This window comes from Mastigoproctus giganteus, chromosome 9, assembly GCF_048544385.1.
Source record: "Mastigoproctus giganteus isolate SK-2022 chromosome 9, ASM4854438v1, whole genome shotgun sequence".
Taxonomy (NCBI): domain Eukaryota; kingdom Metazoa; phylum Arthropoda; class Arachnida; order Uropygi; family Thelyphonidae; genus Mastigoproctus; species Mastigoproctus giganteus.
This window is the reverse complement of record NC_143583.1, coordinates 210,043,563-210,059,556: the sequence shown is the minus strand read 5'-3', so window position 1 is coordinate 210,059,556 and position 15,994 is coordinate 210,043,563. Positions and strand designations below refer to the sequence as shown.

General features: G+C 38.5%; 1 protein-coding gene across 1 annotated transcript in view; it reads left to right on the top strand.

Moving 5' to 3' along the window:
- The window catches only part of LOC150081091 (uncharacterized), a 54,219-nt gene extending 53,139 nt beyond the window's left edge, over positions 1-1,080 (top strand). The window contains exon 3 of the mRNA XM_090381176.1: positions 426-1,080. Coding sequence (XP_090237302.1) covers positions 426-913 — 488 coding nt within the window. The 3' untranslated portion in view covers positions 914-1,080. The remainder of the gene's footprint in view (positions 1-425) is intronic.
- The last annotated feature ends 14,914 nt before the right edge of the window (positions 1,081-15,994 follow it).

Below are 15,994 nucleotides of genomic sequence, written 5' to 3'. Positions count from 1 at the left end.
CTAATTTTTTTTTTCCCCCTTTTCTCAACACATGTGCTCTAATATAATTTTCATAGATATTTATTTAATATTTCCTGTTGCTACCTTTTCTGTCACATAAGATCTGTGTGAAGAACTTTGCCCATCTCATACAACTTTAGAAAACAGGTAGCTATTGGAATGGTTTGAAGTGGATGGTTGATTATCACTGTAAATAGTTTTTTTTTACCTTTTAAATATTTTTGTTGAGAAATTTGTAGTGAAACTTCTTCAGCAATTGTTTTCTTATTTTAAATGTATTTGCAAATAAGGATTTTAATCCTTATTTGCAAATTCATTTCAAATAAGAATTCAAATTAAATTTCATAATTAAGGATATTGTATTACACTATTTCTAATACAATACTTAGGCATTAATTTTAAATTTTCAATTTTCTTTCAACTAGCTAGTGACTCGGATATTGAAATGCAGCAAGAAGAGGAGAAATGTTTCATGCCAGCAGGAACTAGGCAAAGGCTACAAATTTCTACTGGAACTAGGAAGGTAACTAAAAGACAGTCAAGACTGCACACTGCAAATTCTCTGTGTGGACGCCAGAGAAAGAAAATAGCCCAAAAACCTCTAATGAGAGCAAGAAAAGTGAATAAGGGAGGCAGTTGGAGACAACACCACAACATTATTGAAAAACAAAGAAGAGATGAATTAAGTGGCCTCCTTCACAATTTACACACCTTAGTTACTGGAAAGAAATCCACTGCTCCAAGGCAACAAATCTTGACCAGATCTGTGCAGTACATAAAATTCTTGAAGAGAAAGTCAAGGGAATATGAAGAAATGGAAGAAAATCTAAGACAGCACAACTTGATGTTACAAAGGCATCAGCAGTGGCTACTGGAGAAAGTCATGAAATGCGAATCATCTTCGTTTAAATAATGCATTTGTTATTAACTTTAATTCCTACCAGTTCTGTAATGGAAAGAAACTTCCTGCCTATTCGTTTATAATAATATAAATTGTTTTCTTATGTGCAATAATATAGATCCATTGCAAACCACTACATTAATTGGGATTTTCTACCGAAAATTGTATCCACTCCCTCAGTGTGCAGTTTTGATAAGGCTTTGGTGTTTAAAGGAAATATGATAGGTGTGAGCATGGATTTTGTTAGGTGTTAGGTTAAATCTTTTTAAAATAACTTAATCTTTGAATTGGAAAATAACCTGGCAACTTATTCAGGGACTTGTCTATAAGATATGCTTGTCACAAGTTTGTTTAAATAAAAAGGAATATCTTATGAGTACTGCTCCCACCACGGCATTGCAAAGTGCCTTGTTTACTCTGGTTATGTTTGGTTTACTTTAATGGGGATTTAAGTGTAGGAGGCTAACTTGTCTCTGGCAGGTGGAGATAAGTTATACAGGGCAGTTAGTCCTACTCTCACAGAAGAACCTCGATGTGATTAGTGTTGATCTGGGAACACTGGTTCATTACCCTAGCAGATGATTCAGTTCTGCAGATGAGTTGCCTGCCCAAGGATATCTATTCAAAGGTTATTTCACAGTATGATGGCTTTTTCAGGGCATCTCATAATTTTTCTTGCTTTAGTAAGAATTGATTCTTTTGTATAAGTTTCTATTAATGTTTTATTCAGTTACAAAATAAAATGAATGAAATAAGCAAAATTTTTATTGTTACGAAAATTAAGTAAAGCAAATCAATGGAAAAGGCCAAAAATTAAAAAAAAATCGCTAACAAACTATCTACTTGGAAAAAATATTTTTGATGTTTTGTTGATTACCAACAATACCTAACAAATCACTGTTTGTCAAAAGTGATATAGTAACAGTAATTAGTCACTACTAGTGCTTTCTGCAAAATCTATTATTATTAATCTTTTGGTTTAGTTTTCAACAATAAAATTAGCCTCCCAGTATTTGTTTTCCAAGTTTATGATATGGTTAATATTTCAGCCACTCACTTTCCTTAATGCTTCAAATAATTAAAATTAGTAAGTGCCAGCAAGCTGATGTCTCCTGTCATGTTCCTTTCTTGTGTGAAATGTTTTGTAGATGCCCAAATATTCTCTTGCATTAAGGTGTAGTGATAAGGGGGCATGTGATGGCATCATGACCATGGCACCAACAAAATGTCTGCCCTATACATCTTTATAGCTGGAGCATTTTTAGAAATTAAATGCATAGGTGCTGATTTTTTGCATGTCATAACTGTGAGGAATGTTCCTGTTTGTCAACCATGATTTGGTTGCAAGTTTGAATAGCTCAAGATCATGAAGTTTGGTATGGTAGGAACAATTCTATCTAGACAAATGATAGAATTTGTTAGGATATTTGATAAAGTTTATCTCCGATTCAGTTTTCATACTTCATTTCCCTGTGATCACTAATGGGGGAACCTGCTTTATAAACTAAGTGTTTGTGACAAATCTAGAAGAACCAGCACGGGTGACTATGTTGTCATTTTGCCAACATCTACTGAAAGTAAGATTGCTGACTACCCATGTTTTGCAGAAGTAGATGGTGGTGGTTTTTTTTTTTCCCTGTCCTGATTATACTTTCTTGTGGTGTAGAAATTGGTACCCTATGGCACTTATATTGGGCCCTTCTGTTCTAGGACTTTTTCCAGTGAGGGCTGATAGATAGCATTAAACACCATAGAGATTCCTTTTTCAGTGGAAATTTTTTTTTTTCTTTTTTTCGTATTGATATCACAGCTGATACAGCTGTGATATCAATGGAGCTGTTTTCTTTTAAGTATAAAAATCATTGATCTTAATATGGATTATGTTTGTCAAAGTAGTGTAAAACTGCATATGATTTTGATGTTTATCTGAGGTTAAATGGTTTCACGACTGCTCTCGCATGGATGTTTCTGTCACTAATCAGCAACTGTGCTAATGCTTACAGCTTCAGCTAATGCAGCATGCTTTAGAGCTTGATCAATAACTACTTTTTATTAGCCTGTTCTTCACAAACTTCAATCACTAAATTGATAACTTTGAGTTTGGGAATTACATCTCTTGCCCTTCTTATAATCAGACATCTTATTAAAACTTATAAGCAAGAGTCAAATAATGACAGTCAGACTAAAGTAAAACTGAGCAAAATAGCTTCATGATAGATTTCCTTGGGAAACTAAGACAGAAATTAAACCGCTGTCAGTGTAATCAACCAGTCTATTGCCAGTGCAATAGACAGGTTATAAGAAAACAGCCAACATTTAAATGGGAAAGTGCAAAGCAAAACTATGAACAATGCAAATATGTTCAAGAAGTAGTGTCTTGGATGAGACTTGGTGCAGTTGAACTTGCACTGTAACGTTAACTTTCTCTGATTAGTATATCAACATTCCTTATGGAATTGGCTTTCCTTTAGAAGCTACTGATGTATTAATTAGCAAACAACTATAATATACTTTGAATATTAGTAGTGATAAGCTGTTTTTTGTATTCAGATGTTTCTTGAGCTGTATCCATATTGTAATTTATGTGTACATAAATGACCTGATTAGAGTTCCTGTTTTTGTAAATGTTGTCTAATAAAGAGTTTTCACGCATTGTTTCTTAATACCAATATTTAATTAATTTCCATAATACCTTCCCTGTATTAGGAAGAACATACATTGAGCATCAACTTTTAGAACCGTACAAATATAAACTTTTCTGTTAATCAGAAAATCCTTCATTGGTTTACCACTTGAAGGACAAAACGGTACAGAGCAACCTTATTCAAAAATGGCAACATAGGACTGGCTACCATGATACTGATGCATCACTGCCAAACATGGAACAAGGGGAAGAGTTGGTCCTCAGTAGGAGATATGCCGACCCCTAACACGAGGAGCAAAACAAAAGGAAATAAAGTGACTCAGTCTTTAGCAGAATATTTTAAATCTGATATGTTGACAGAGTCCAATTTGCATTCAACTCAATACTGGATTTTTTTAAATTTTGGGGTGCAAAGTAATGTTTAAAATTGGCAAGCCTAGTGCAGTTTGTATGGATCATCTTAAAATTGACTTTTCTAATATATTTGCAGATTTAAATTTCTGATTTTTAAATGGGAGAAGTTTCTCCCAAATGATGGGAGAATGTTTGAAATTGAAAACAATGATTCATGATAACAAAAATTCCTACAGAATGCAGTAAGTTGAGTCAAAACAAGACAATTGCAGTTCATTTCTGTAAAAAGTGCAGATTACATCCAGAGCCTGAACTTAAATTAAAAAAACCAACCAATCTCTCTTGCCAGCAGTATCCGCTTTTTAGGCTTAATATTATATACTAAACTTAATTTTTCCATGCACATAACTTATCTCAGAACTCTGCTTGAAAAAACTCAATATACTCAGAGCCATCTCTGCCATGGCATGGGGTGCAGATAGATGCGCTCTCCTGCATTTGTATTGTTCGCTCATCAGGTCCCGTCTAGATTATGGTTCAATAGTATACGACTCGGCTAGGAAAACTACTTACAAGACTGAATACAACACAACACGGTGCTCTTCGCACTGCTCTTGGAGCTTTTCGGACATCTGGTCCAAAGTCTATATAGAGGCAAATGAACCACCACTCCACCTCAGAAGGAAAACGTTACTCCTCACCTATGCAGCCAGGATTAAAAGCCTTCCAGATCATCCGAATCAACCGCTACTTTTCAATCCTGAAAGGGTAACATTCTATAAGAATAAACCCACTGAAAATAGACCAACTAGTATTATACTAGATTTCATGTATTGCTGGAATGTTCATTTTGAAAACATGCACAAAGAAACCAAAATATCTGATCTGTCTTGGTCCTCAAACCCACATTACTGTGATACCTATTTCCAACAATGGGGAAGAAAGTCCATGGAAAGCTGTTTACAGTATCTGTATCTCTCCCGACTGAATGTAGCAGTTATACTGCAGAACCTTATGCAATCCACCTAGCTATATACAATATCAATATCTGTCTCAACACTAATAGTTTAATATATACAGACTCCATGAGTACGCTTTCCGCAATAAGTAACAATTTCTCAACCCCACATCCGATAGTAAAAGAAATCTGGTCTCGTCTAAGTCATTTGAGGAATCTGAATCATACCGTAAGTTTCTGTTGGATTCTAGGGCATGCTGGAATCACAGGTAACGAAACAGTAGACCAGGCAGCCAAGCACCCAAAGAGCAATGCACCTCCATCTTACCAAGTACCCTATATAGATTTATTAAAACATATCCGACGTAACTGTAGGGACCAATGGTTAAACATTTGGAAGACACAGACAAACAATAAATTTTTTGAAATTAAACAAGAACCACATGTGGAGCTCGAGCTTGAGGAAAGAGGCATGAAGAAGTAATACTGGCAAGATTGTGCATAGGGCACACACACACCTGACCCACTTGTTCCTGCTCATGGGCGATAACCCTCCTGTATGCATGCATTGTTCATCACAACTTACAGTTCAACATATTCTGTTAGATTGTTCGTATTATTCCCATATCAGAAATATACTACCTTCCTTTCTCTGACACAAATGCAAAAACCTTTATCACTAACCCACGGCCCCGAGTGCCAAGCGATATTAGTGACCACAGCGCCTTTTCATAGTGATTATCTGATACGCTTTACTGTATATACGTTTCTCCTGAGTTTCGCAAGTCCGTTAACTCTTGAGCATTATAATTGAATAGATCTTTCAAATTATATAACCCAGAAAGGAAAGTACCTTTCTTTAACCCCCTTTTTTATTTTTCGTTAATACTAACCTTCACTTCGCTTGGGTCACTAGGCGGCACCGCTCTTGCCTCCACGTGGCGGGGCTGGTAACCTGGGAGAAAAAGGTAATCTCCCGGGGCCAAAAAGAGCACGTCATGAGTAAATCAAACTCGGACTTATCTGGGCTGCCAGATGCACCCCAGTCAACAAAAAAGAAAGACAGTTCTATTGCAGGAACTTCAAAACGGCAGAAAACTGACTCTGACATCTATCCTACTCCAGCTTTCCTGATCATGCACTCAACTGGTGAAAATGCAATTGGCAAAATCTCGCCATTTAGGGTACAGAAGGAATTAGAAAGCAGAGCTGGAACTCCTAAGTCTGTAAAAAGACTTAGGTCAGGAGATATTCTGATCGAGACCTCTAATAGTAAACACTCAGAGCGGCTCTTGAATATTAATCTCTTTGCTGGAATACCAGTTACTGTGACACCCCACAGATCACTGAACACCTCTAAAGGAGTGATTTCTGATTGGGATTTAATAGATGTATCCGAAGAGGAGATGCTTGAAGAACTTAAAGAAGAAGGCGTTATACAGGTCAAGAGAATTTCCACCAGAAAAGAAGGGGTTCTGACTCCTACACGTAATCTCATTTTGACCTTTAATACACCACATCGCCCAGCATCCATTAAGGCTGGATATCTCGTCTGTAATGTCAGACCTTATATTCCAAATCCCCTACGGTGTTTCCGATGCCAGAAGTACGGACATTCCCAGACAGCTTGCCGGGGAACTCCTGCTTGTGCAAAGTGCGGGTCAGTTGAACACAACTGCGAAGCCTGTACTGCACCCCAACCGATATGCCCAAACTGCAAAAAAGATCATCCCGCTTACGCTAGAACATGTGAACGCTGGAAAACTGAGAAACTTATTCAGATTTATAAAACCAATCATAACGTGTCCTATCAAGAAGCTAAGCGAAATATCTCACCACCAAACCTTGCAAATAGATCTACGTATGCTCAAATCACCAAAAAATTCCAATCAACCGCATCGCAAACTGAACTAACAGTACCCCCAAAAGAGTCTTTCTCGAACTATGTAAAAACACTGTTCAATGCAACTGAAACTCAGGCAGTCAATACGCCTATTTCTATACCAATCGAAAATCTCCACTCCCCGGATGAAGGGCACAAAGAAAAACAAATCGTAACTTCTACTCACCAACAAGAAATGGATACTAAGGAAATACCCCCAGATGACCCGGTCCTACACATTTTTGTAGAAGAAGACATGGAAACAGAAAGGCCCTACTTTCGAAAGAAAGACAAAAACAAGAGTGAAAAACAGAGAACCTCAGCACCAAGAAAACGCTCGGAAAGTCTAACTAGAGATAAACAATGAACACAATAATTCAATGGAATTGTCGTGGTTTCCGTGCCAATATTAATGACCTATACGACCTTATCTCTAAATACACACCAATATGTCTCTGCCTCCAAGAGACATATTTCAAACCTCAAGACACACCAAAACTGTCTTATTACAATATCTTTAGAAAAGATAGAACTGATCAAAATACTGCACATGGTGGTGTAGCTGTTATAACAAACCCACATGTTCCTGTCAAACAGGTCTTACTGAACTCTCCCCTCGAGGCAATAGCGGTCCGTGTAGCTGCTGACATCCATATTACAATCTGCTCCTTATATATTCCCCCAAGCTTTCCGATCCAACAAAATGATCTAAACAACCTCATAGCTCAACTCCCCACACCTTTCCTCATTCTGGGAGACTTAAATGGTCATCACACACTATGGGGTAACAACAATATTGACCAAAGAGGAAAACTAATTGAAAAATGTTTAGATGATAACAACCTTCTCCTTCTAAATGACGGGTCACCTACTTATGTTCACCTTCCTTCTGGAACATATACTGCAATAGACCTGTCTATCTGTTCTGCAACTTTGTATCCTATTCTAAAGTGGACGGCAAACAATGATCCACTGCATAGTGATCACTTTCCCATTACAATTGAATTACTAAATAAACCCTCTTATCAACTTACTAGAATTCCTCGGTGGCTAATTGATAAAGCAGACTGGGAGATGTATAAAAAATTAGCTAAAGTGGACCCTGAATTTATACAAAAATCCCCAACCAAGGAAGCGGTTGAGTATGTCACAAAAACTATACTACACGCAGCAGGACAAGCTATACCAAAATCCTCCTCAAAATTACCTGTACACCCAAAAATATGGTGGAATGACGAATGCCGTGCAGCAAAAAGAGACCAAAATAAAGCTTGGAATACTTTTAGGCGCTATCCAACCACAGCTAATCTCATTCAGTTTAAACGCGTTAGAGCAAGAGCCAGGTATGTTAGACACAGTAATAAAAAGGCCGCTTGGATTCGCTTCACTTCAACCATCAATCAAGCAACTCCCACACACAAAATTTGGAAAACAATCAGGAAAATGAGTGGTAAATATCAAACGACACCTCAGCCTATCATGGAATGGAGAGGGCAGAACATTTCTGACCCTGCCCAAATTGCCAATATACTAGGAGAAACTTTTGCCAAAACATCAGCAACAGAAAGTTACATACCAGCCTTCAGAAGATTCAAAGCAAATTCAGAAAAACAAAAGTTAAACTTTTCTTCAAAAGCAGAAGAACAATATAACTTACCATTCACTATCCACGAACTACATAGAGCCTTGTCAACATCTAGGCCTAGCGCTGTAGGACCAGATAATATCCATTATTCGATGATACAGAAACTAAGTGCTGAATCACTGCAGTCACTTCTTGATCTGTTCAATAGGCTCTACCGGGAAGACACATTCCCTGAACAATGGCACCACGCTACAGTCCTTGCATTCCTTAAACCAGGAAAAGACCCGACAAACCCTACTAGCTATAGACCCATTGCCTTGACCAGTTGCCTTTGCAAAATTCTGGAAAAGATGGTGAACCGTCGACTGATATGGTACCTGGAAAATTTCAATCTCTTACATTCTGCACAATTCGGCATTCGACAGAACAGATCAACACTAGATATACTAGTAAAACTAGAGAATTCCATTCGGAATGCATTCCTTAGATCGGAACACCATGTAATGGTTTGCTTTGACATCAGCAAGGCCTATGATTCCACGTGGAAGTATGGAATACTCCGTGAATTACACCGCCATGGACTTCGGGGCCATCTCCCGATTTTCATACGCAATTTCCTAGACAAGCGAACTTTCCAGGTTCGATTTAAAACTTCACTGTCGGAACTATTTTTTCAAGAAGAAGGAGTTCCCCAGGGCTCTGTACTTAGTGCTACACTCTTTATAATTGCAATAAACACCATTGCTGAACAACTTCCAAACACTATCGATAAGGCACTGTTCGTAGATGACCTTAGTATTTCTTGCCATGCGAAAAACATGAATACGATCGAGAGACAGTTACAAGGGGCAATAAATAAGATCAGTACATGGGCACAAACCAATGGTTTTCAGCTTTGTTCTCAAAAAACGTTGTGCATCCATTTTTGCCGACAACGTAAATTGCACCCACACCCGGAACTACAACTGAACGGACAACCAATAGCAGTTCAACCCAGCATACGATTCTTAGGAATCACCTTAGACCATAAGCTTACATTCCTGGAACATATTAAAAGACTAAGAACATCCTGCCAACAAAAATTAAATATTATCCGGGTTCTCTCAGCAACAAAGTGGGGAGCTGATCGCCTTACCTTATTACGGCTATACAGATCTTTAATAAGATCAAAACTTGACTATGGGGCACCAGTGTATAGCTCAGCAAGGCCTAGTGTCCTTCGCTGGCTTGATCCTCTCCATCATAGTGCAATACGCATTGCTCTAGGAGCATATCGCACGTCTCCAATACATAGTCTATATGCCGAAGCTCACGAACCCCCTCTCTCTATCAGAAGGCAACAACTTATATTACGCTATGTATATAAAATTAGATCTATGCCTGAACACCCAAATTGGGAATTACTTTTCACCCCCCAACACAGCAGGTTATACCATAACCGCCCTACTGCTAACCGACCGTTAGGTATAAGAATAAGACATCTTCTAGAAGAACTTAATCTGAGTTTTGATAATATTTCAAATACCCCTCCACTATTCCTTGCTCCGTGGAGCATTACTCCACCTTTATGTGATAAATACCTTAATCAATGGGATAAATCTGCACTACATAAAGAAAATTTCTTGCAATTGTACCTTGCAGTGGTGGAGCAGTTTCCAAACTTTGTTGTAGTTCATACAGATGGGTCAAAGAATGACACCCACGTTGGAATTGCCGCAGTTTTCCCGAACATAACATTGGCCTACAAACTGCCACATGAGTTCAGTATATTTTCTGCCGAACTATTGGCAATTCAGGTTGCACTGAAGCATATCGAGACCTCCAATATTGAAAACAGCATAATTTTCTCTGATTCTCTAAGTGCACTTCAAGCCCTGGAAAACACCATGAACATCACCCACCCAGTCGTAAAAGAAATAACAAACTCTTTATTTACCTTATCCGAGCTTGGAAGAACCATACATTTCTGTTGGGTCCCAGGACATATGGGAATTCCAGGAAATGAATTAGCGGACAATGCCGCAAAAGCGGCCGACTTACCACCTGATGTACAGTGGAGAGTTCCTCATCAAGATTATAGACGAATAATACATGAAAAATGCATGTACCAGTGGCAATCAACGTGGCAAAACCAACTTGAAAATAAGCTTCGAAGTATCAAGCCAAATCTTGAGCAATGGCCTTCAAGTCTCAGTACAATTCGACAACAGGAGGTAATACTAGCTCGTCTCCGTATAGGTCACACTAATATTACTCACGGTTACCTTTTAAGAGGAGAGATTCACCCCCAGTGTGATCACTGTAAAACAGTGCTTTCAGTGAAACATATCCTTGTGGAATGCACAAAATTTGCAATAGAACGCCAGAATCACTTCAATCCAGCCTCAACTGAAGAACCACTAATGCTTAGTTCACTTTTGGGCAATAAAACAGATGTCTCAAAGATTTTTAACTTTCTCAAAGCAATCAATGTATACCACCTCCTTTAGCTAGTCAACAATCAGTTTCCTGACTCTCGATCCGTAAAGAAATAGGATAAATACTAACCTATGTATGGCGCATTATGGCCATAGACGCCCATGCGCCTAAAAAATCCCCAAACAAACAAACAAACAAACAAACACTAACCCACCTATTGGGAAACAATGCCAATTTGGATGAGCTTTTCACTTATCTCAAACAAATTGGACTTGATGAATATATCTAATAACAAATAAGGCAAACTCCGGTAGCATTCCAAATATTTGAATAGGCACATTTTGGCCTCAGTTGCCCTTGTGCCAAAAAACCTCTACACCAACAACAGCAGTAAGTTGATGAAAGGCAAAGAAGTATTTAAAACCATTAACTTGAGTACCAATACTTACCAACTTCTGAGGCTGTTCAGTGTAGTCAGTACAAATCATTTTAGCATGTCATAGTTTTTTGTTTTTTTTTTCAGTTACTATCGGAAATAACTGAATTTGCATCATTAACCCAGGGATTGTAACAAACAGCTGTTTCACTCAAATATCATATAGAACCCTCTGACACTTGTTCACTGAACGAAGCCTACTGAGTGATGTAATGGTGAGAAAAGGGAAGGAAAATACCGATTGTGAACAAAATAACTGGGTCTATCAAACCTCACCCAGTTGCCTACAGATTGGGGGAAAAAAATTCGCCGTCCGTTTGAGACTTCTGTTCCAAATGGAATCTAGTTTTAAGAATTTAAATTATACCTACTTTAGCAGGTACAGCTATAATTTCTATGAAATCTGCACTCTAAGGATAGTGCCATGCAACAAAAACAGATGAACAGATATTAAGGGATGCTGTATGTGCAGTTTAATTAAATTTTTTTGTTTATGATCTGGGACAATCACATGGCCAGAGGAGTTCACAGGATAAAGAGAATACAACAAATCACTGTATTAGCAGTCATGGGCTTGGACCTCAGTCACTCAAGGCATGTCTACTAATTTACATTTCGAATAACCGCTCAGCTATGGCATGCGCACTAGTTTAAGGATTGGAAATACAAAATGTTTTATATGTAAAGGAATCCTGGGGTTTTTCCATGTGATGTGGGTACAGTGAGATTGATCCAGTAACCAATTGACACCCAGTCAACGTCCATCCTAGTGTTTGGAAACGTTGCGTATTAATTCGGAATAAGTTTCCTCCATGGGTGGTTAACGCTGAGAGCTTGAAGAATAGAAGGTGAATTGAGTAGGTACCTAGGTAGGGAGGGAGTTAAATAGTTACACTAGTGTGCAAAGGATACTACTAAAGGTTACAACCACAAAATAATTAAGGTACTCTACTGATGAGAGTAGAGTCTAGGCCAGCTAATCAGGTGAGAGGTTGGGGTGTTCTCGTCTGGGGAGGCATTATCTTGGATCGACATACGCAACTCCAGATGCTGGAAGGCGGTACTGTAACCGGTGCATGCTACTGTACTGAGGCAATTCTTCCACATGTGCGTCGGTTCTGAGGTGCAATTAGCCCGAATTCGTGTTTATGGATGATAACGCCACACCCCATTGCACTGCAGCTGTTGATATGCTTTTGGAAAGTGAGGACATTGTTTGTATGGATTGGCCTGCTCGTTCCATTGATCTAAATCCCATCAAATACATCTGGGAAGAAACCTAGAGGCACACCCACCAGAAAATGTTCACCAGCTGAAGATTGTGCTGACAGAAGAATGGACGATGTTACCGCAAGAACTTATCAACAACATTGTTCTAAGTGTGGACAGGCGGTGCAAAGCCTGCATCGACATTAGGGGTGGCCATATCTACTGAGGACCACCTCTTCCCTTTGTTCCATGTTTGGCAGTGATGCATCGGTATCATGGTAGCCAGTGCTATGTTGCCATTTTTGAATAAGGTCGCTCTGTACCATTGTCGGTGTTTCCTTCATTTCTGTACCTCATGAGGTTCCTTTGGTATGCTTTTCCCATATTCAGGCCACTCCTGTGAGAAGCTACAGGTGAAAACCTGACTGGTCCTTAAATTTTGTGCACTAGTGTAGGTTTTTTTTATTTTTTTTTTTTTTTGTTGGTGCTGAAAGCATCTGGTTTCCTTTGCACAATTTAGCTAATATAGAAGAGGCATTTCAGTATGTTGCACTACTAATCTCAGTGCAGGTGGCGGCAGTCTAAGGGTTCTGGAGGGAGGTGTCCATTGGCTCCATGATAGTAATACAACAATATTTTGTTGACAGGTTACCGTGGAAATGGATTCAAAGAAGTACACAATTGGTATGATCGCTCTCCTCCCCATACCGGGTAGAAAAAGACGCAAGTTCGAGTCCCGTCGATGATGAGCAATTTTTATGGTACTCTTTCACGTGGCAATTTAGTCAGTCAACCAAGTCAGTCAGTCAATTAACCAAGAGAGGTTAGCATGGTTCTTTTGGACACTTGTTTTTCGCAATTTCAAGAGAATATGCACAGTAATATGGCCTTAGTCACTAATTCTCCTAAAACTATTACAATATGTTGCACTACTAACCTAAATGTCGGTTAGTAGTGCAAGGTGGTGGCAATGTAATGATTCTGGAGAGGGTGCCCATTGGCTCCATGATAGTCGTACAGCAATAGAACAACAGAAAAGCACACCCTTTTCAGTGCATTCACTTGGAAAAGGGTTCTTCCAACAGATATGAGTCCATGCCACATTGTGGATGGACTCATATCTGTTGGAAAAATTGTGGCACACTTAACAGGTTGGTGTGCGAAATAAAGTCACTTTGTGTAAGTAATGCTTTTAAGTTAATTTAGAGTTAATTAATGCATGGTGCACATGAAGATAAAAATGACATCTGCATTTGGTTTACACATGGATTTGGGATCCCTTGCACTAACTGTAGGTACTGGTTGAGAACCATTTCTACAATATTGGATCATCTTACCAGAACAAAACTTAAAAACAACATGAAAGGCAAGAGTAGATTGTTACAATTACACACACAAAAAAAAAAAAGAAATCAAGCAGCAAAAATGCCAGGCAACCTACAAATGCATTGTACCACTGAGGATATTTTTCCAAGTGTGTTAAGAAAACTGTTGGGTATAGGGATTGCAACGTTGCCTGTCACTAGTTGCATGTGTGGTTAAATTTTTGGTGTTATGGCTGCATGCTTTCTAGATTTTCTGTACTATATTTTGCTGTGTGCCACACCATTGCATCCAAAAGATTTTCCTCTGTGATTATAGTGAGTTTTCTAAATTACTACAATCTGTTATTTTCTTTACTTTATTTCAAATGGATTTTTACTTGGAAGATATCAAATTTAGAAAGGAATTTAGTAAATAACTAACAGTACTATAAATCACTTATTCATTCATTCATTTGGTGCCACCTAAACGTTTAGTGCAGCCGTTCCTGCTGCAGTACATTATGTCATGCTAATTATCCACTTGTTTAGGGAGGAAAGACACTGAAGAAAATGATACTACACACCTTGTAGTTTCTGGTCTGAAAAGGTTTTACAGAAAAATTGTGTGGCTTTTGGAAAATGTATATTCAGTAGGCTGAATGGGCTAAAGTAATTTCAAACGTCAGAAACGTATTCGCTGTAAAACGTAAGCTCTCATACGGAAAGTGCTTTTGGCACAACATGACGTTTTGGTACACTTACACAATGTTCAAGCCTGGACTGCGAGGTAAGTTTCCCTTACTTATTCAAAGCCTCCTACCTGGCAGAGCCTTTCAGTTAGTTTTCTTATCGAAGTGTTCTGAGAAGAACATAGCTAAAGAAAGGCATTCCTTTGCACTCAATATATTGAGCTCTACTCTGTTTTGGCAAGAATAAATAGCATCACATATATTCCAAATACAGTAGAAACATGGTTCAAAAACAGTAAAACAGTTCTTCAATCTTTTCTAGTACCATTTCCCTTTCGATTGAACTTGGTTCATTCTGCAGAACTGTTTTCAATCAAGATAGCTGTAGATCACCGAGTAATTTCTCCAACAAGCAATTGTCTAATTTCTGAAACGCAATTAGCATTGGAGTATACATCCAAGCCGACCCACCCTCTGTCCACACGATAAAATCAATTTTATAAAGAATGAAGAACGTTGGATGCATATCTGGCATTCACAAGGTAGCAGTAAGCTGTTGCAGTGAAAACGGAAACAATCGTTGTGGGCTACAACTACGAGATTGAATAGACAAAAGGAGGCTGTCATTGAAACACAAAACTCACTCATCTTTCCCATATTTATCGTCTCACGGTCAGGATCAACCCCATTGTACATACTGTCCCTTATGACAAAGCGTATTTTACTAGAATGGTAGTATAGCGGCATAGAAATAGGCAGCACATGGCCTCAGCCTTTGTCCCACTAAATAAAACAACAACCAACCTACAAACTACCATCCAGTCGCTTTTACTAAGTTCATGAGAAACTAAATTAATTTTATGCTTACTTGTTTCCTAGAAATAAATCACTTACTGAGTAGAAATAAGAATGACGTTGTAAAATACTTGATCTCAAAGCAATTAAAACTAAGAAGTGTCAATATACTTTGTAACTGAGTTTATTCTTATTTTGGACGAAAAAACCCAAGTTTTGGGAATATTAAGTCTCTTGACAGACTAATTTCTTTTATTGGTGTTATCGCTGGGATTGGTAATTAGGCCCTTCCACCCAGTGCGGGAAGAAAGTGATTATAACCATTGTACTAGCAAGACGAGTTTTGCCTATGAGGGCATCTTCCAGAACTGGCCCCGGGTGTCAAGCATACTGATGGCGAAGCCTGCTGTGCGATTCATATAAGAGCTCTTGGCTAGCGATTAAACTTCTGTTTTAGTTTCTCTTGTACAAGGGGTTTCCGAAAAGTAGGGTAACACATTTTTCTCTCGATGATATTTAATAATACGAAGTTGAAATTACACACCAACAAATAAGTGAACATGCACTACTTCTCCAAAAAGTCTCCAGTTTTATTGATGCACTTGTCCCAACGATGGAACAGTTTATCAATACCAGTACTGAAGGAGTCCGTGCCCACACGCAGTAATAACCAACATCGCACCGCCTGATGAACTTCCTTATCTGGGGAAAATGCTTTCCCGAAAGGGGCTTTCTTTCAGAGGGCCGAACAAATGGAAGTCTGAAGGTGCTAAGTCTGAACTGTAGGGGGGGGGGATGTGATAATTTCTCAACGATTAC